At 41.9% G+C, this 21,464-nt stretch overlaps 1 protein-coding gene across 3 annotated transcripts in view; it reads right to left on the reverse strand.

The window, feature by feature from the left end:
* LOC140486985 (MORN repeat-containing protein 1-like) overlaps positions 1 to 21,464 on the reverse strand; it is a 194,607-nt gene that overhangs the window by 162,848 nt on the left and 10,295 nt on the right. For all 3 annotated transcript variants that reach the window (XM_072586286.1, XM_072586287.1, XM_072586288.1), the window contains exons 4-6: positions 20,594 to 20,704; positions 20,351 to 20,441; positions 11,523 to 11,610 (exon numbers count right to left, since the gene is read on the reverse strand). In XM_072586286.1, the coding sequence (XP_072442387.1) occupies positions 11,523 to 11,610; positions 20,351 to 20,441; positions 20,594 to 20,704 (290 nt within the window). The remainder of the gene's footprint in view (positions 1 to 11,522; positions 11,611 to 20,350; positions 20,442 to 20,593; positions 20,705 to 21,464) is intronic.

Raw genomic sequence — 21,464 nt, forward strand, 5'->3', positions numbered from 1 at the left:
AAATCCAAACATTCGTTCTCATAGGCGGATAGTAATTCCCCACACAAAACTCCACAGTCCCAGCCGTTAGTACTCAAAAATGATTCATTACCTAGGCACTGGATTATTACAGAATTGTTTTGCTAAGTGCTTTGCAAAGAAAATTCCAAATTCCCACTGTCAGCACTACAGACAAGCAAATCATCTTAAAGTGCAAGGAGCTTTAAAATAAAGACAGATTTAGAATTTTGTGGTTCTTTGCTTGTTTGGATCTATTTCTGCTGATTTTGTGTGAATTTTCTTTTGTTTGATAATGCTGAATGACAAAATTTAGAAGGGAACTGGTTGTGAGGGGTTGTTGCGTGTTGCAATGCAAAAGAGCTGAAAGTCACCTACACATGCTAAATGACAGCCACTGAAGCATATAAGGTCTAATTAACTTTGTCCCACTTATGCTAGTTCAGTTGTCTTGCAGTGCTGGGCTCAGTAACACTTCCAAGTCTGTTACCTAGTGCACTCAGCCATGCACACAACTTTGTTAGTGCCACTATTCATTGTCTACCCCTTGTTGCAATAATATTTTTCTAGTGCACCATTGATGTATTTCACCACTGTCAGTGGTTAGACAGGAACTAATGATTTCTGGGTTGTTAGACAACTAGCATAAGCATCAGGCTCTATTACTGCGCTATCCTTTTATGAGGATTCAAGCCTTAAAAAGTTACATGCCCTAGACAAGTCTGATGTTTGGTTGACTTACAACTCTATTTATAATCAGTATTGTTTGTTTATCCCACTGCAGAATCCAACTTTTTTCTTCAGTTACGACAAAACTAATAAAACAATGTATTGAAAATAATGTTACAAAACTACTGTGCTTTCATGTAGCACCTTAAATGCAGTAAAACATGCATTGGCACTTCATACAAGATAAGTCAGCAGCCCTGGTTAGCGAAACCTTTCACCTTTGAGTTTCATAATTTGGCCACTTCTGAGAAAACACTCAGCTCTTTCATGTCTTTATTCACATAGCTTTTCAGGTTTCAGACCTTTTAAGTCACCTCACCAAATACTCCAAGAGCTCCTATCTCCTTTCGGCCAAATTTTTAAAAATCAATTTACACAAAAACTCACTGTTCCTTCTTTCTTTTTACATCTATGCACTGAATGCTTACATTCTTCAGCTCCTGTTTAAAACTTTTATTCATACTTTCCGTGTGGCTTCTGTCTTAACTTCTGCCCTGTTGGTACTGCTTCCAGGTATACAGTTGCCGGATCACATGGACTAGTATTTAGGTAGCACAGTGGCTCAGCGATTAGCACTGCTGCCTCACAGCGCCAGGGACCTGGGTTCTATTCCAGCCTCGGGTAACCGACGGTGTGGAGTTTGCATATTCTCTCCGTGTCTGTGTGGGTTTCCTCTGGGTGCTCTGGTTTCGTCCAACAATCCAAAGATGTGCAGGTTAGGTGGATGGCCCATAGTGTCGGGTGCATTAGACAGAGGTAATGGGTCTGGCTGGGTTACTCTTCGGAGGGTCGGTGTGAACTTGTTGGGCCAAATGACCTGTTTCCACACTGTAGGGAATCTAATCTAAAAATATTGCAACTGATCAATTCAGAAGATCCATATGGTTTTCAAACATTCTTTGAAAATAAAAACACAGATTTAACAAATTTAGAATAACTACACATTTTCCTTATAGTACCGCTCTTGGTCAAAGATCATCACACATCTGAAGCCTGGATAAAAAGGAAGCTTTATTGTAGTAAAGTTTTCTTTACAACAAGGTTCAAATTGCAACAAGTTCTTAACATCATAAACACTTTTAAACTAATGTATTTCATGTCATACTGGTAACAACAATGATACATTGTCTTATAAAGTAAGTTTGAAAATTGAACAAGGTAGCCATAAGTTCTTCATTTCCAACTTTTCTTGGAACACCTAGGTTGTGGCTTTTATATACTAGCACCATGGTTTTGCACTGATCATGTTGCCTTTTTTAAAATATAAATGTGTATTAGACTTTGTATAGTCAGGATTAACATTAATGAGGAATCCAAAGGTTCTATAATTTGTTGGGTCTGGTTAACTTTGTCAAGATCAACATTGTTGACTGCAGGCAAATGATATGGTTTCAGGGTACAGGTGGCTATAAATTGGAATCTACGGAGAAATCCCATTATGTTACTTCTTATTTGCTTGATTCAACAATTTAATTTGTTCTTCCTTAAAGCTAGACATTAAAGTATCCAACATTTTACTTTTCAAAACAGATCTGAACCTTCTGGTCAGTTTTTAAACTCTCGATCTCCATATTTTTTCATATTGCCGTGTTTTTAACGTACAAGTCTTTAATAAACATTCCAGTCGTCCAAATATCTGAACAGTCCTTCCCAACAATTGAATTCATATCATCAAATTTAAATTCAGGATCATTCTTAGCTTTAAGTTCCTTGCCATGATTTAACCACTTCATTTTATTTCCCAGGAGACATAGGTTTAACATTGACTCCTTTCATACAAACAACTTATTCCCTGTCAAGTCAAATCTTCCTTAGCTACTTTAAAAGACTGTTCGGGTTTTTGATATTCAGAAAAGCAAGTGTCATTTAAAATAAGCACCAGAAAATTTGTGCATACCTGAAGTCCTAACATACTCTCTCAGAAGGCACTGCTCCATGGGACACAAGGAGGACTGCAGATGCTGGAGAATCAGTCGATAAAGTTGGGGTGCTGGAAAAGGCACAGCATCTCAGACAGCATCTGAGGAACAAGACAGTCAACGTTTTGGGCATAATCCCTCATCAGGACTGTGTCACCAGGACAGAACAGGAGTCCTGATGAAAGGTTATGCTTGAATTATCGACTCTCTTGCTCCCATATGCTGCCTGACCTGCTATGCCTGTTCCAGTGCCACACTTCATAGGCACTGCTCCCTGTCAGCAATGCCAATTTTAAATTTGCCCTTCTACTCAAATTGTTACACCTTACTAACTTTGAGATTCCTCACAAACCTAAAATAGTATCATAGAGACATAACGCACGGAAGCAGAGCCTTAGGCCCAACTCGTCCATGTCGACCAGATATCCTAAATAAATCCAGTCCCATTTGCCAGCATTTGGCTTATATCCCTCTAAACCCTTCCTATTCATACACCCATCCAGATGCCTTTTAAAATGTTGTAATTGTACCAGTCTCCACCACTTCTTCTGGCAGATCATTCCATACATGCACCACCCTCTGCATGAAAAGGTTGTTTCTTAGGTCCCTGTTAAATCTTTCCCATCTCACCTTAAATCTTTGCCCTTTAGTTTTAGACTCCCCATCCTGAGGAAAAAACTTTGTCTATTTAGCATATACATACTCCTCATGACTTTATAAACTTCTTGAAGGTCACCCTTCAGCTTCTGATGCTCCAGGGAAAATAGCCCCAGTTTATTTGGTCTCTCCCTAAGCTCAATCTTGGCAACACTCTTATAAATATTTTCCAAATCCTTTCAAGTTTTACAATATCCTTCATACAGCAGGGAGACCAGAATTGCATGCATTATTCCAAAACTGGCCTAACCAATGTCCTGTACAGCCACAGCATGACTTCCCAACTCCTATACTTCATGCAGTGACCAGTATTGGAAAGCATACCAAATGCCTTCCTCACTAGCTTATCTACCTGTGACTCCACTTTCTAGGAACTATGAACCTGCATTCCAAGGTGTCTTTGTTCAGCAACACTCCCCAGGACCTTACTGTTAACTGTTTAAGTCCTACCCTGATTTGCCTTTCCAAAATGCAGCACCTCACATTTACCTAAATTAGACTCCATCTGCCACTCCTCAGCCTACCTGATCAAGATTCTGTTGTACTCCAAGCTAACCTTCTTCGCCAATCACTGAACCTCCAATTTTGGTGTCATCTGCAAATTTACTAACCATACCTCCGATGTTCAAATCCAAATCATTTATATAAATAATGAAAAGCAGTGGATCCAGCATCAATCCTTGTGGCACATTCCTGGTCAAAGGCCTCCAGTCTGAAAAACAACCCTGCACCACTGCCCTCTGTCTTCTACCTTTGAGCCAGTTCTGTATCCAAATAGCTAATTCTCCCTGTATTCCATGTGATCTAACCTTGCTAACCAGTTTACCATGGGGAACCTTGTCGAATGCCTTACTGAAGTCCATATAGATCACATCCACCACTCTACCCTAATCAATCTTCAACGTTACTTCTTCAAAAACAACTTCAAAAAATTAAGTTAGTGATTCATGGTTTCCCACACACAAAGTCACGTTGACCATTCATAATCAGTCCTCGTCTTTTTAAATAAATGTAAATCCTGTCTCTCAGGATTCCCTCCAACTTGCTAACCTCTGATATCAGGCTCACCAGTCTATAGTCCTCCAACTTTTCCTTTCCACCTTTCTTAAACAGTGTCACCACGTTAGCCAACCTCCAGTCTTCCAGCACCTCACCTGTGGCTATTGGTCACACAAGTATCTCAGCAAGAGGCCCAGCAATCACTTCCTTAGCTTCCCATAGAGTTCCAGGGTACATCTGATCAAGTCCTGGAGATTTATTCAACTTTGTGCATTTAAAGACGTCCAGCAACAACTCCTCTGTAATATGGACATTTTTCAAGATGTCGCCATTTGTTTCCCCATGTTCTATATCTTCTATATTCTTCTCCACAGTAAACACTGATGCAAAATATTTGTTTAATATCTCCCCCATCTCATGCAGTTCCACACATAGGCAGCCTTGCTGATCTTTAAGGGGCACTATTTTCTCTCTCTAGTTACCCTTTTGACCTTAATGTATTTGTAGAATCCCTTTGGATTCTCTTTAACCTGATTTGTCAAAGTTATCTCATGTCTCCTTTTTGCCCTCCTGATTTCCCTCTTAAGTATACTCCTACTGCTTTTATGCTCTTCTAGGGAATCACTCTATTTCTGCTGTCTATACCTGACATATGCTTCCTTCTTTCTCTTGACCAAATCCTCAATTTTTCTAGTCATCCAGCATTCCCTACACCTACCAGCCTTGACCTTCACCCTAACAGGAACATACAGTCACTGGACTCTCGTTATCTCATTTCTGAAGGCTTCCATTCTCCAGCCATCCCTTTACCTGCGAACATCTGCGTCCAATCAACTTTTGAAAGTTTTTGCCTCATACTGTCAAGATTGGCCTTCCTCCAATTTAAAAAATTGAGTTCTCGATCTGGTCTATCCTTTCCAATCACTATTTTAAAACTAATAGAATTATGGTCACTGGCCCCAAAGTGCTCCCCCACTGACACCTCAGTCACCTGCCCTGCCTTATTTTCCCCAAGAGTAGATCAAGTTTAGCACTTCTCTAGTAGGCACATCCATATACTGAATTAGAAAATTTTCTTGTACACACTTTCATCTCCAACCAAGCCCTCAACACTATGGCAGTCCCAGTCCATGTTGGAAAGTTAACACCCCTACCATAACTATCCTATTATTCTCATAGATAACGGAGATCTCCTTGCAAATTTATTTCTCGATTTCCGCTTACTGTTAGGGGGTCTATTGCACAATCCCAATAAGGTGGTCATCCCTTTCTTATTTCTCAGTTTGACTCAAATAACTTCCCTGGACATATTCCCAGGAACATCCTCCCTAAGTATAGGTGTAATGTTATTCTTAATCAAATATTCCATTCCTCTTCCTCTCCTGCACCCCCCGCCTTTCTATCCTTCCTATAGCATCTGTAATCCCCAGAATCTGATCAGGTGTCCCCTAGAACTCTGTGGGAAGCTAAGGAAGTGATTGCTGAGCCTCTTGCTGAGATATTTGTATCATCGATAGTCACAGTGAGGTGCCGGAAGACTGGAGGTTGGCTAACGTGGTGCCACTATTTAAGAAAGGTGGCAAGGACAAGCCAGGGAACTATAGACTGGTGAGCTTGACTTCGGTAGTGGGCACATTGTTGGAGGGAATCCTGAGGGACAGGATGTACATGTATTTGGAAAGGCAAGGACTGACTAGGGATAGTAAATATGGCTTTGTGCGTGGGAAATCATGTCTCACAAACTTGATTGAGTTTTTTTGAGGAAGTAACAAAGAGGATTGATGAAGGCAGAGCAGGAGATGTGATCTATGTGGACTTCAGTGGGCATTTGACAAGGTTTCCCATGGAACACTGGTTAGCAAGGTTGGCCATTTGGATACAGAAGAGGTGGTGGAGGGTTTTTCAGAGTGAAGGTCTGTGACAACTGGAGTGCCACAACGATCGGTGCTGGGTCCATTACTTTTCGTCGTTTATATAAATGATTTGGATGTGAGCATAAGAGGTTTAGTTAGTAAGTTTGCAGATGACATCAAAATTGAAGGCAAAGTAGACAGCGAAAAGGTTACCTCAGGTTACAAGAGGATCTTGACCAGATGGGCCAATGAGCTTAGGAATGCCAGATGGAACTTAATTTAGATAAATGCAAGGTGCTGCATTTTGGGAAAGCATATCTTAGCAGGACTTACACTCTTAATTGTAAGGTCCTGTGGGGGCGGGGGGGGGGGGGGGGGGGGGATGTTGCTGAACAAAGACACCTTGAAGTGCAGGTTCATAGCTCCTTGAAAGTGGAGTCGCAGGTAGATAGGATAGTGAAGAAGGCGTTTGGTATGCTTTCCTTTATTGGTCAGAATATTGAGTACAGGAGTTGGAAGGTCATGTTGCAGCTGTACAGGACATTGAAACTTGAAAGGGTTCAGAAAAGGTTTACACGGATGTTGCCAGGATTGCAGGATTTGAGCTATAAGAAGAGGTTGAATAGGTTAGGGCTGTTTTCCCTGGTGGAGGCTGGTAAAATGCCAGATCAGAGCAGTCTCAGGCAGAATACACAGAAATGTGTATTCTCCCACTCCACTAGCACAAGCACCACTATTGACACTCCAATACCTCACACTCACTCTATTTCTGCCATTATATCTACCAACCACTAAGGCTTATGCTCCACCAGTCTCATTGTTGCCTGCAACAGATTCTGTCATTTGTGCTCACCCACCCAACCCCTGACACTGCTCAGTCACAATGACTTTTAAGAATGTGAATGAGGAACATTAAAAGTGAAATGAAAAATGCTCGGTGGCTAAGGACCTGGTTACCAATAGTGAAATGGTGAGAGAGCATGGATGTGTGCAGCAGAAAGAATTCATTCAGCAAAGGTTGGAGTATATTGCTCTATTAATTTCTCACTATGGATTGGTTAGCTGAGTTGGTTTGTGATGAAGTGTGATATCAATTCCCGCATTGGCTGAGGTTACCATGAAGAAAACTCTCTTTCTCAACCTCACCCCTCACTCAAGAACTTCAGGTTAAACCACCACAAGTCGTCTCTCTCTAATGAGAGCACAGCCCTATGGTCCTCTGGGACTATGACACTGTTACCTTTACTATTAACTTCTCGCATTATTAATTTTGGCAGGTTTAAGTGCATCAGAATTTCAGAACATTCAAACTAAGATTCATAACTCCCAAGCACACATACAAGCACATTTCCAGTGAATGGTGTGAAAAGAGAAGTGATTATACTATGGGAAAATGATGTTATCATTCACTGAATCTGAATTAATTCATTCATTACACAGTGCCATGGTGAGGTAACGTGTTCCTGCCTGCACACACTCCACACAGCTGCAATACTGACGTCTGGAGAGACTGGAGCCTGGAGCCTCCAGTGGGCAATGACGCCAAATGGCATCCAATGTCCTGTAGGAGTTAACCATTCGCATGCCGAAGTTTTATTTTATTCCAAGCCAGATTTTTCATCGACTGGTCTCCTCCCCATAGAACACTGCCGTTTAAGGGTTATTTGATCATGTTTCGCATCTTTTGAATTCTATTTTGAAAGCAGAGCTAAAGATGAAAAGTTATGAACAACATGCCAGTTGCAAAACTATTTTATACAAGACTAATCATTTAGGATTGAAGTTTTATTTGTTCCGAATTTTAATCAGACATACACTTCATAATGTTTCCAGTCCTTTTCCTCAGCACAAAACTTTCCCCACCTAAAATGGGTAGCTTGATCACCACCTCCAACAGCTTTGCTAATGGTATCCTACAACCCAGCACTGCAGCCTGTAACTATCCCCTCTGACTTTCCCTTTAGCGGTACAGCCTAGACTGGGGGGGGGGGGGGGGTTCACTGCAGTTATCACTCAATGGAATTTTCACTTAAACTTCCTTAACAATCCCGCAATAGGAGAATCCCCATTCACTGCTGTAAAGTCCCATCCATCATTCTGAACCAAAATTAAATCTCATTTACTGGTTTACAGTGGGATGAACTCCATCATTTATTTCTTCATGAGAAAAGTGGCCCCCCATTTACCACTCCCCAGAGGCAGTGACCCCCCGCCCCCCATTTACCATGCTCCAGAGGGAGTGACCCCCCCCCCCCCCCCCCCATTTACCACCAGCCAAGAAGGAGTGACCACACCCCCCCCATTTACCATTCCCCAGAGGGTGTGACCCCCCCCCGCCCCTCCCATTTATGACTCTGCAGAGGGAGTACCCCCCCACCCCCGCCCACCCAAACCATTTATCACTCCACAGAGGGGCGATGGTAGAATGGTAGTAATGTCAATGGATTATTAATCCAGAGACTTTGGGGACATGGATTCAAATCCCACCACAGCAGTTGGAATTCAAATTCAGTTAATGAAAATCTGGAAAATAAAGCTTGTCTTAGTAACTGTATGATCAATACTGAAAACCCACCTCATTCCTGAACATTCTTTAGTGAAGAAAATCTACAATTCTTACTGGTCTGGCTCATCACAGCAATATGATTGACTCTAACTGATACTCTGAAATGGCCCAGAAAGCCACTCAGTCAGAGATGTACAGCATGTAAACAGACCCTTCAGTCCAACTCATCCATGTCGACCAGATCTAGTCCCATTTGCCAGCACTTGGCCCATATCCCTTTAAACCCTTCCTATTCATATACCCTTCCAGATGCCTTTTAAATGGTGCAATTGTACCAGCCTCCACCACTTGGTCTGGCAGCTCATTCCATTCATGCACCACTCTGTGTGAAAAAGTTGCCCATTGGATCTCTTTTATACCTTTCCCCCCTCACCTATGTCTTCTCGTTCTAGACTGCCCCACCCCAGAGAAAAGACTTCATCTATTTATCCTATCCATGCCCCTCATGATTCCTATTGACAGGATGTTGTCGGGACTTATAGGGTCTGCAATATCAAGTATCTTCAGCCATTTTTTTGATATCACATGGAATGAATCAAATTGGAAAAGTAAGAGTATCTAAGGTTGCTGCCAAGAACAGTGCAACTAAAACTAAACAAGAACTCATGTGGATTGTTGGAATGTGTGGGTTTTACCGGAGAGTTGTGCACAATTTCAGTTTATTAACTTCACCATTTACACACTTTTTATAGGAAAAAGTAAAAGCGGTATGGTCAATAGCACGCCAATTAGCTTTTGAAAAGCTGAAGGCAATCTTTAAAAATGAAGCTGTGTTGACTGCCCCCTAACTTTTCCAAACATTTCAAAGTGGCAGTCAATGCTAATGATTTGCGGGTTGGTGCTTTTTTTTTACAGAATGTTGTGTCAGGAGTAGAGATGCCAGCGCCGTACTTCTCTAAAAAACAGTATCAGAAGCACTTACTGTAGAAGAGACTTTGGGATTGTTGTTAGCCCTTCAGCATTTTAAAGTAACAAGGAAATATTAACTTACACTGATCATAATTCACTAGCCTTCATTGAAAAGGTTAAAAAATAGAATGCAAGACAATTCCGATGAGCCTTTTGTTTCAACCATTTGATGTGATGCTTCAGAACTCGAGAGAAGCTTGTTGTATTGAGCAATCCTTTTCATTGCTAGCCTCCAATATCTCATATGTTAGAATCTTTTCTGATAGATATTGCCTGTGAAGCTGGAGTCTGTCAGGGCACTGCAGTGGTCATCAGCGGAAGTTCCTTCTAGCATTAGGAATTACTGTGACTTCTGGCAAATCTAGGACAATTAGGGACAGGCAACAAATGCTAACCTTATCAGTGAGGCTGACTTCCCATAAAATATTTTGTAAAAGGTTACTGTAGTGATTGTTCTGAGGTCAGCCAGGTGGATGGATTGGATTCCCATGATTGGACCAGGTTAACAGCCCCAATCAGGGAGCCCTGGCTGACAGATATAAGCAGAGTATTAGAGATTCTGTTCACTCAGAGAGCTGACTGTGAGGAAGCCGGGCTGTGTCAAGAACTCTCCGTGTGTAAATAAAGGATGACTTGGTGATGGGATACCGGCCTCTGTGGAGTCATTTCAATTACCACACTGCAGCAGCAGGAACCTCAAACAGTTTATGATTTATTCAAGAAGGTTGCACAGTTTTTCTGCCTTATAATAACAGTTGCAATTGACGGAATTAAACATTTAAACTTGAAAGTTTGCACAGTACTGTAAATGGACTGTGTTATTGTTGTACTGAATGGGAATGTACCACTTCATCCCCAGACTGTGCTACATTAACTGATCTCACACCAGACTGGGGTTCAACAGTGACAATTTGCTCAGGCTTTTGTTTTTGTAAAATTATGGAACCCAGCCTATGTCACCTGAGCCACAAGCTACTCTGGCAATCTTGTGGATTGAACAGAGGCAACATAACTCACTTGAGAAAGGTAAACTCCATTTAAATTTGATGAGCCAGAAGATTTCACAGAGGCTGTTCTATTATTTGTGAAGGAATTCTAAACTCAACATTGAAACCAGATTATCACAGCAACTAGAAACAAATTAGGAATTAATGCAAATATTGTTTTTAACTTTATCTGGAGCTCATCAGTTGACAGTGGATGAGCATGAGATTGAAATCAACTGTGAAATCCTCAATGACCAAACAACATGTTGATGCTCATTGGAAAAGCTCTCACATAAGGAATAGCCACTTTGTTTAGATATGATGTCACTGTTTGAGAGATAAACAGATAAATGTCAGTGTTGTCAGGCTACGAAGGGATGATAGTTGAAGTGTGGGGAGAAGGGTGGAGAGGATAAAACTTAGAACACTTTGGGTGGTGTCATTCTTTGACTTTGTTTTTGAACAAACAAAGGGCGGCACGGTGGCACAGTGGTTAGCACTGCTGCCTCACAGCGCCAGAGACCCGGGTTCATTTCCCACCTCAGGCGACTGTGTGGAGTTTGCACATTCTCCCTTTGTCTGCGTGGGTTTCCTCCGGGTGCTCCGGTTTCCTCCCACCGTCCAAAGATGTGCAGGTTAGGTGAATTGGCCGTGCTAAATTGCCCGTAGTGTTAGGTAAAAGGGGTAAATGTAGGGGAATGGGTGGGTTGCGCTTCGACGGGTCGGTGTGAACTTGTTGGGCCGAAGGGCCTGTTTCCACACTGCAAGTAATCTAATCTAATCAAACCATACGGCTTTACAAGTTTAGTTGGACTCCTGAAAATCAGCAAATTGTTAAAGCCTGCAGTGTGTTGTCTTTGAGTTGAAAACTTTGCTCACAGTGACATCTACTGCCAAATAGGAATACCTCATAAAGAGAACCATCAGCGTACTGCATAATGCCATGGCCCTGTCGCTGGTCCAGTACCCAATCTCCCTGATAGTGGCTCCCATACCTGAAATAAGAGGGAAAAATAGGAGTCATTTTTTAATTCAACTTTTGAATAAATTCACAAATGATTCATCTGAAAGCAGCAAACTCAAAACGTATGGTTAGTTTGTTAACCCACTTGCACCCCGGTTGCCAGTCAGGCACACAACTCAATTTGAAACTGAAATGTACAGATCAGGAGAGTTAATCCCTTGGAGATGATGGGTTTTGCTGATCCCAAGGGTGGCCATTATAAAGGCACTACTATTGACCTTTGAACCCCTGGACTTGGGTGAGATGGAGCTATCTGCCAAGGTTCTTGCCCTGATCATTATGTAGCGATCACTGTTGGAATGGGCACATTGGATAAGGAGGAAGTGGCCAATGCTGCCATTTCCCCTAGGTGGACTAGCCAGCCAACAGTCATTTCTTGTGCCTGCAGATAAACAATGAGTACTGGGGAAGTCACCAGAAATTTATAAAGCCCATGGATTCACACTATAACATGAGTCAGCAACTTGGACTTTTTTTTAAATAAAGGCAGAGAAAGTGCTGGCTAAGTATTAGAGGCAGGCACAGTCAGAGGACATCAATTCAGCTGCAGCTGCAACACTGCCAACTTACTGTTGGAAAGTTTTTTGCTGTTGCTGTTGTTGGTATGCTCAAAGTGCAGAAAAATAAATAAATCTGTTCTCTGCAGGCTCCAGACCGTCTGCTGGAGTTTCCTGAAGCGAAGCGAGACAAAGAGGAAGTACCGTAAGATCCAGTACAGCAGGCGCAACTTCACATTTAAGCTAAGCACAGTACAATCCATGCTTTGCTGAGGTATGACTTCCTCACTGAGGTAAACTTCATGCCTTTTAATTGTAAATTCCTTTATTACCAATTATCTTAAAATCTTTATAAGATTTTCATAATGTTTTTCTTCAGGAAATAACAGACAATAGTCAAGGGTCACCAGTACACAAATTTATTGCTGAAACTGCATCAACAATAGCCTCAATGGAGAAAGCCAAGATGGCAGTTGGCCACCTTCACCCTATTCTCTTTTTAAGCTGCACTTATTCTGTGGAAATCAGTCTCAAACTGTTAAATAAGTACTAAATAAGGTAGTGAAAAGTACTGGAAAAGAAGAAAGAACTTCTATTTATAGATAACATTATGTGCAATTCTGGTCTGCTTTCTATCGGAAGGATGTTGTGAAACTTGAAAGGGTTCAGAAAAGATTTACAAGGATGCTGCCAGGGTTGGAGGATTTGAGCTATAGGGAGAGGTTGAATCGGCTGGTGCTGTTTTCCCTGGAGCATCAGAGGCTGAGAGGTGACCTTATAGAGGTTTACAAAATTATGAGAGGCATGGATAGGATAAATAGGCAAAGTCTTTTCCCTGGAGTGGGGGAGTCCAGAACTAGAGGGCATATGTTTAGGGTGAGAGGGGAAAAATATAAAAGAGACCAAAGGGACAATTTTTTCACAAAGAGGGTGGTGCGTGTATGGAATGAGCTGCCAGAGGAGGTGTTGAAGGCTAGTACAATTGCAACATTTAAAAGGCATTTGGAAGGGTATATGAACAGGAAAGGTTTGGAGGCATATGGGCCAGGTGCTGGTAGGTGGGACGAGATTGGATTAGGATATCAGGTTGGCATGGACAGGTTGGACCGAATGGTCTGTTTCCATGCTGTACATCTCTATGATTATGTCCTGATAATGTTTCATGGTGTTTCAGAGCTTAAACATACAGTCCCTCCGTCACTGGCACACCATGGTTGCAGCATCTACTATCTGTAGGCTACACTGCAACAACTTGCTGAGGCTTCTTAATAGCACATCCGATATCTGTCAAAGTCAACTGACATGTGGAAATATCATGACCTCCAAGTTTCCCTCATAATCACCAGTTACCACAAACTAAAAGTATATTGCTGTTCCTTCAAAGAAGCTTCCTATATCAAAATCTTGGAATTCCCTTTCCACCAGCAGTCACAGCACCCTCACCATACAGAATGCATTGGTTCACATTACCACTTTTGCAAGGATAATCAAGAATATGTAATACATGTTGACCTTTCCAGTGAAGCCCATATACCAAGAATGAAGGAAAGAAAACAGCTGAATTACCTGTGAAATCTCACAGTCACATTTATTCACAGACAGGTGAATACTGCCAACACTAATACAGTCTGTTTGTGTTTCTGGTATTGGTTGAGGGTTTAAGTATTCCCTGGAACACCAGGAAAAGTCCATTATTTGATCTTGTTTTAATATCTCATCCAAAATGTAGCTCTTCTGACAATGCCACCTTCACTCAGTACTGCAGTGAGGTCAAAAATTCGGGTACCAGAAGTTGGATCTCTAACTTATAGCTCTCCAACACAAAGGTAAGAGAACAAACACTCAGACATTTCATTGACAACACCACCACTAGCCCTTCATGAGGAATAAAGGCTCACTGCCTTTATTCCTGATGAAGGGCTTTTGCCCGAAACGTCGATTTCGCTGCTTGTTGGATGCTGCCTGAACTGCTGTGCTCTTCCAGCACCACTAATCCAATATTTACCACTCTTACCTAGTCTGTCTTTAACCAGTCCTGGAATTACAGTCCATCTGGTCTAAAACCCAACTGGGGAAAGACCAACTCCTTCAGGAGTGTCTCATATAATTCTAATCAGAGCAATTCAGGTCAGAAACTGACTCTGTGAAGTTATACTGGCACACTTAATTTGTAGTAGTGTACTCTTCGATCAATGTAATATTCCTGTTGTGAAGACATTCACAGCTCTCAGTGGCAGGTCAAAGCAGGAGTATTACTGGTAGCAATAAAAAAACTGATTTGGATAGTTTATGCCTTCTCCTCAAGACTGACTCCAGACCATGGCCATTTTATGTATTCCTACCCATTAAACTGCAGAAGTAATCTTGGCAAGCCCTCTAACTGCAATTTGAGTAAAGGCCTCATTCAGTGTAGCACAGACTCAAGCAGACAAGAGAGGTTTTAGGCTCCGATCTGTGCAACACCAGCCAAATTAGTGGCATGAAGGGGAGGAACCAACAATTGGCCTTAATGTCGCTGGCTTGTGGGAAGTGGGAGTGAGGAAAATCAGCAAGGGTTTCCGCTCCTAAACACTATCTAGTACTCTGTTGGAAAGTGCAGGTGTGTGGACATAAGGTGCAGCCAACATCAGCCTCCGCTGTGGTTTACCAGGGTCAAACATTGGCCAACCACATTTAACTAAGATCAAAACTGGATGGGGTAGGGGAACATGTAGGAAACTGCCTTGATGAAGAATTTATTAAAAATGTTAATAACATTTGAATAAATTAATGTTTTCACATTTCAACTAAAATAGGCGCCTAGTTAAACAAAAAATCTTTTGGCAGCATATTTCCACATTTGGAATTGCCAGACGCCCACTGAAAAACTTGACTATCCAATTCAAGACAACTGAACAGTCTGCCAAAACACACAAAGAAAGACTGCTTGAGTAAGATACTGTTGAACTGCACTCCTGTATCACTCAGTGTCGATGGAACATTGCTCAGTGTGCCTGTCAAAATGTATGCCAACATTACTCAGTGCCTGTGGAATTGTACCTCAACATTACTCAGTGTCTGTGCAACTGCATCTCCAACATTACCCTGTGGCTGTGGAACTGTACCTCAAAATTACTCAGTGCCTGTGGAATTGCACCCCACTATTTCACTGGAAATATTTTCCTTTGACAGAAGTTGGCTTGAGGCAGATGGCTCATCTCCAAATCCTTTCTGTCGACTTTAGCTGGAATGTCTATACATCACAGGAGTTTCAAGTTTCTGACATTATGATCAAGTGATCAGCCAGAGCTATTTTAAAAGTCCAACAATAGCATTTAAACACAAAATTACATAAAGAAATACAGTTTTGCTTTAATTTCTCATCATGCCCTCTGGACACAGCAAACTACCATCTGTAACATTGTGGCCCACAGTATCCCCCACTCTACATTATCATCAAGCTGGGAGATCAATCCTAGCCCAGCAAAACATGTCAAAGGGCATGCCAGGAGCAGTACTCCAGGGATACCTAAAAAATAAGGAACCAACCTGGTAAATCTACAATACAGGATTACCTATATGCTGGATAAAATGAAAGTTATGCATGTAATAGATGCATGTAATAGACAGGGTTAAGTGATCCCACAACAAATGGATCAGATGGAAAACCTGCAGTTCTGCCATGTGAAATGTGGTGGACAATTAAACAACTTATTGGGAAGAGAATACACACATCCTTAATGATTGGTGGTGGTGGTTGGGGGAGCACGGTGGAGTCCCCAGCACATTAGTGTCAAAGACAAGGCTGAAGCATTTGCTGCCATCTTCAGACAGAAGTGCCTAGTAGATGATTCATATCACATTTCCTCCAAACTCAGCATCACTGTGGTCAGTCTTCAGCCAATTTGATTCACTCCATGATTATGTCAAGAAACAATTGAAGGAACTAATACTACAAGTCTGGACAACAATAATATGAAAGATTTGTGTTCCAGAACTAGCCATGTTCCTACCCAAGAGGTACACTTCCAACACTGGAACATACCCACTGTAATGTGGAAAAATGCCTAGTTATATCCAGTCCATAAAGTGCAACAAACCCGAGCTGGTCAATCAGTCTACTCCAGATCATCAGCAAAATGATAGAAGGATCATCAACAGCGTTATCAAGCAAAGAAATAAACTGCTCACTGTTGCTCAGTTTGGGTTTCATCAGGATCACTCAGCTCCTGACTTCATTACAGCCTTAGTCCAAACGTGGACAAGAAAACTTAACTCAAGAGATGAAAGGAGAGTGATTGTCCTTGACAACAAGACAGCATTTGATAAAGGAGCACTAGCAAAACTGAAGTTAATCAGGTGTAAAGTATTCTGCGAGTGTCTGTATTTCACAGCATCATAGAATCCCAACAGTGCAGAAAGAGGCCATTTGGATCACTGAATCAGCACCAACCCTCCAAAAACCATCCCACTCAGACCCAAACCACACACCCCGCCCCCCCTTCCCCCCCATACCGAATGCCCGTAACCCCACATTTACCGTGGCTAACACACATGACCTGAATATCCCCAGACACTACAGGGCAATTTTTAGCATGGTCAATCCACCTAACCTGCACATGTTTGGACTGTGGGAGGAAACCAACGCAGACACAGGGAGAATGCGCAAACTGCACACAGACAGTTGCCCAAGGGTAGAAATGATTCTGGATCCCTGGTACTGTGAGGCAGCAGTGCTAACCACTGTGCCACCATGCAGCCCTTTTGTTGGCAGTCAATCACCTCAACCTCAGGATATCAGTCCAAACATTCCTCAGAGTAGGCTCAATTATCTTCAGCTGATCCGATAATTACCTTCCATCCATCAGGAAGTCAGAAGTGGTAATATTCACCAATGGTCATACAGTGTTTAGCACTTGCTATGACAGATACAGAAGCAGTTCTTTTCAATCTGAAGTTTAACAGCAAAACTATTTTCAACATGCTTAGGTTACCAATGAGCAAAAACTTAACTGAACCACATATAAATACCGTGGCTACAAGAAACCATCAGGCTCTATGAATTCTACAATGAATATCTCCCCTCCTGTCTCCCAATGCCTGTCTACCATCCACAAGCACTATCAGGAATGTGATGGAATACTCCTCATCTGCCTGGATGAGCACAGCTACAATAATATTCAAGCAGCTCAACACAGTCCGGATTAAAATCACCTGCTTGATTCACACCCCATTTATCATGTTCAACATTTACTCCTTTTACACCAGCTTGCACAATGGCAGCAATGTGCACCATGTGCAAGATGTATTGCAGTAACTCACCAAGGCTCCTTCTACAGCATTCTCAAAACTCACAACCACTACCACTTAGAAGGATAGGGGCAGTAAATATGTAGGGACACCACTGTTCTTTCATAGTTTCGTTTAGATTAGATTAGATTCCCTACAGTGTGGAAACAGGCCCTTCGGCCCAACGAGTCCACACCGGCTCTCTGAAGAGTAACCCACCCAGACCCATTTCTCTCTGACTCTCTCTAACACTATGGGTAATTTAGCATGGCCAATTCACCTGATCTGCACATCTTTGGATTGTGGGAGGAAACCGGAGCACCCGGAGGAAATCCACACAGACACGGGAAGAACGTGCAAACTCCACACAGACAGTCACCAGAGGTGGGAATTGAACCCAGGTCCCTGGTACTGTGAGGCACCACTGAGCCACCATTCCGCTCCAAAATCTAGGTCCAATTCCAGAACTCCCTACTTAATTGCACTGTGGGTCTTCCTACATGCCAAGGAGTTTGAGAAAGCAACTCACAATGTCCAGGACAATTACGAATGGACAATAAGTGCTGGCCAAACCAGCAATGCCCATATACCATGAATAAACAAATAGAAAAATAAGTACTCAGTGCGTGTGGAACAGTATCTCAACATTAATCAGTTCCCATGGAACAGTACCCCATGATTACTCAGTGCTTTCAGAACTGTACCATAATATCACTCAGTGCCTGTGGAACTGTATCTCAATATTACATAGCATTTATAGAAAACTGTATTCAAGGATGGAATCCATATTTTCAGGATACGAAGTGGGAAGAGAAAAATACAAAACATTTTCATACAGTGCAGAAATACATTGTACCTATTTATTTGCTGATGCCCTTCGTTTACTGGCAGGATGATGAGTTGGTATCACTGTTTGTAGTCTCAGCACAATATAAATGTTAAGTTCATTCTCTTTTTCAGTGATTCTGGTTCCCTTGCAATTTCATTTGCTTTTCCCATCGATTTATTTTCTTTCCTGAAGTTGCCTGCTTTTTAAAGTGTCTAATATCTGAATGAGATGGTTGTTTATTGTAAATGAACCTGGAAGATATCTCAGCTGAGCCTGTTGCCTTCTTTACTTGATAATTACAAACACATACTTTCCAGTAGGGGTCACTGGAGAACAAGAATTAAGTCTTATTGACATCGCCCTAGCCCTGGGGCACATTACGGTGCTTTGCATGGTTTCCCTGCCTTCAACCCAGTGGAAGGTTAGCCAACTCAGCACAGGCAAGTGAATGAACAACACTGTTTAAACACAGGGAGAGTCAGATAATCAAAGCCAATGAAAACAAAATGGATATATTAAAGTTACAAGAAAGATGCTTGAAAGAAGGCAGGCAACACTTCTGAGCAAGGCACCACCATGAAACAAGAGCACAAGGTCACGAAAACATGACTGTATAGATGAGTAACTGCGAGCGGGCATATTAATGAAATCCTTCACAAAAGAATCCACTTGAGATTTGACAGAATGGAATTTGTATTGATGGAGCAACAAAGACTTTCTAACACAGCAGTGCAGGAGTCATTAGTTCTTGTCAAAGCAATCTTTTTCCTCATTAATTGACTTTTACAGTTCATCATTTGCAGGGTACTGTGCCCTGGTCTGTGTTGTGAGTGCAATGAGAACAGAGGCCAAGTTTCTCTGACAGTTTTCTGACAGTCTAATCCTCTCCTGTCCTACTTTAGAGTCATAGAGCTGTATAGCATGGAAACATAGCCTTCGGTCCAACTCATCCATATCCAAAATTAATCTAGTCCCATTTGCCAACACTTGGCCCATGTCCCTCGAAACCGTTCCTATTCATATACCCATCCAGATGCCTTTTAAATATTGTAATAGTACCAGCCAGCACCACTTTCTCTGGTAGATCATTCCACACAAACACACCACCCTCGATATGAAAAAGTTGCACCTTAGGTCCCTTTTAAATCTTTCCCCTCTCACCTTAAACCTATGCCTTCTAGTTTTGGATTTCCCCATCGCCAGGGAAAAGACCTTGGCTATTTACCCTATCCATACCCTCATGATTTTATAAGCCTCTAAAGTCACCCTATAGCCTCTGTTGCTCCAGGGAAAACAGCCCCAGACTATTAAGCATCTCCCTACAGCTCAAAGCCTCCAACCCTGGCAACGTCCTTGTAAACCTTTTCTGAACCCTTTCAGGTTTCACAACATTCTTCCTATAGCAGGGAAACTAGAACTGCACACAGTATTCCTAAATTGGCTGAACCAATGCCCAGTACAGCCACAACATGACCTCCCAACTCCTATGACCAATAAAGGCAAGCATACCAAACACCTTCATCACTTCTGAAGGCTCAGAATTCCAGATGATCTACACGGAGCTTATCACACTCTGGTACCTTGAGTGCCACATTTCAGATTTTATTGAAACAATGAGAGGAGAGGAGCGGGTGGATTTCATCTCAAACATTTTGGGACCATTTTCCCCTCTTAGCTATCGTATTTAATGTTTTGGACTTTTCTCTTCTATTTTCAAAAAGGTTTACCATGAAATTTTCCACACAGAAGAATATGTTGATAGGGTAAGATGAAGTGAGGTGGGAGATGGTTTATGTGAAGGATAAATACCAGCATGGACTGGTTGAGCTTAACAGGCTGTTTCTATGATAGCATTATACATAATATTTTGGGACTTTCAAAGTTTGGTGGTTAGATGTAGAGCTAAAAGAAAATAAGGAAAGTAAATAAGTGAATGAAGCTGGAAACAGCTATGTTATTCATTTTGCACATGCGTAAATATTGCCTCACTAACTAGGGGGACTTGACAAAGCATCAGTCCTAGGTTCAAATCCCACCTGCTCCACAGCCATGTATTAACAACTCTGAACAGGTTGATTATAAAAACATCAGAATCTCAGTAAGTAGGTTTCACTTACTTATAGTACATTTCTCCTTCTCCTTGTTTCTTATTGTTGTGAAAGGAGCCTCGGTACACCTGGCCCTCTTTATCTATCAATGCTCCGTGTCCTAGACAAAGAATTAAAGTAGACTTATACATTTTAATCACTAACAGAGGGTCAGCCTCCGGTTCTACGATTATAGTAAATGTCACAAGACACAATGTCAAGTTGAACAGGTAGGTTACATATAGATTAAAAATCAGTCAAAAATACATTCACCTGTTCGGACGCCATAGTGAAACTCTCCTTCATACCGAGTGCCATCTAAGTACTTCAGCACTCCAAATCCATGTAGCTCTCCCTGTGAGAACTGTCCACAATATTCATTTCCTATAAAAAAATAAAAAAGCATTTTACATTTTGATCAGACTTAAGTTCCTCCATGGTATTGGGGGCAAAGTACTAACTTGGATTGAAAGCTGGTTAGCTGACAGGAAACAAACAGTACTGATAAATGGCTCCATTTCGGAATGGCAGGCAGTGACCAGTGGGTACCGCAGAGATCAGTGCTGGGACCGCAGCTTTTTACAATATATATTAATAATATAGAAGATGGTATTAGTAATAACATTAGCAAATTTGCTGATGATACTAAGCTGGGTAGCAGGGTGAAATGTGAGGAGGATGTTAGGAGATTACAGGGTGACCTGGACAGGTTAGGTGAGTGGTCAGATGCATGGCAGATGCAGTTTAATGTGGATAAATGTATGGTTATCCACTTTGGTGGCAAGAACAGAAAGGCAGATTACGACCTAAATGGAATCAATTTAGGTAAAGGGGCAGTACAAAGAGATCTGGGTGTTCTTGCACATCAGTCAATGAAGGTAAGCATGCAGGTACAGCAGGTAGTGAAGAAGGCTAATAGCATGCTGGCCTTCATAACAAGAGGGATTGAGTATAGAAGCAAATAGGTTCTTCTGCAGCTGTACAGGGCCCTGGTGAGACCACACCTGCAGTATTGTATGCCGTTCTGGTTTCCAAATTTGAGGAAAGACATTCTGACTATTGATGGAGTGCAGCGTAGGTTCACGAGGTCAATTCCTGGAATGGCAGGACTACCTTACGCTGAAAGACTGGAGTGACTAGGCTT

The sequence above is a fragment of the Chiloscyllium punctatum genome, chromosome 16, assembly GCF_047496795.1.
Source record: "Chiloscyllium punctatum isolate Juve2018m chromosome 16, sChiPun1.3, whole genome shotgun sequence".
Classification (NCBI taxonomy): Eukaryota; Metazoa; Chordata; class Chondrichthyes; order Orectolobiformes; family Hemiscylliidae; genus Chiloscyllium; species Chiloscyllium punctatum.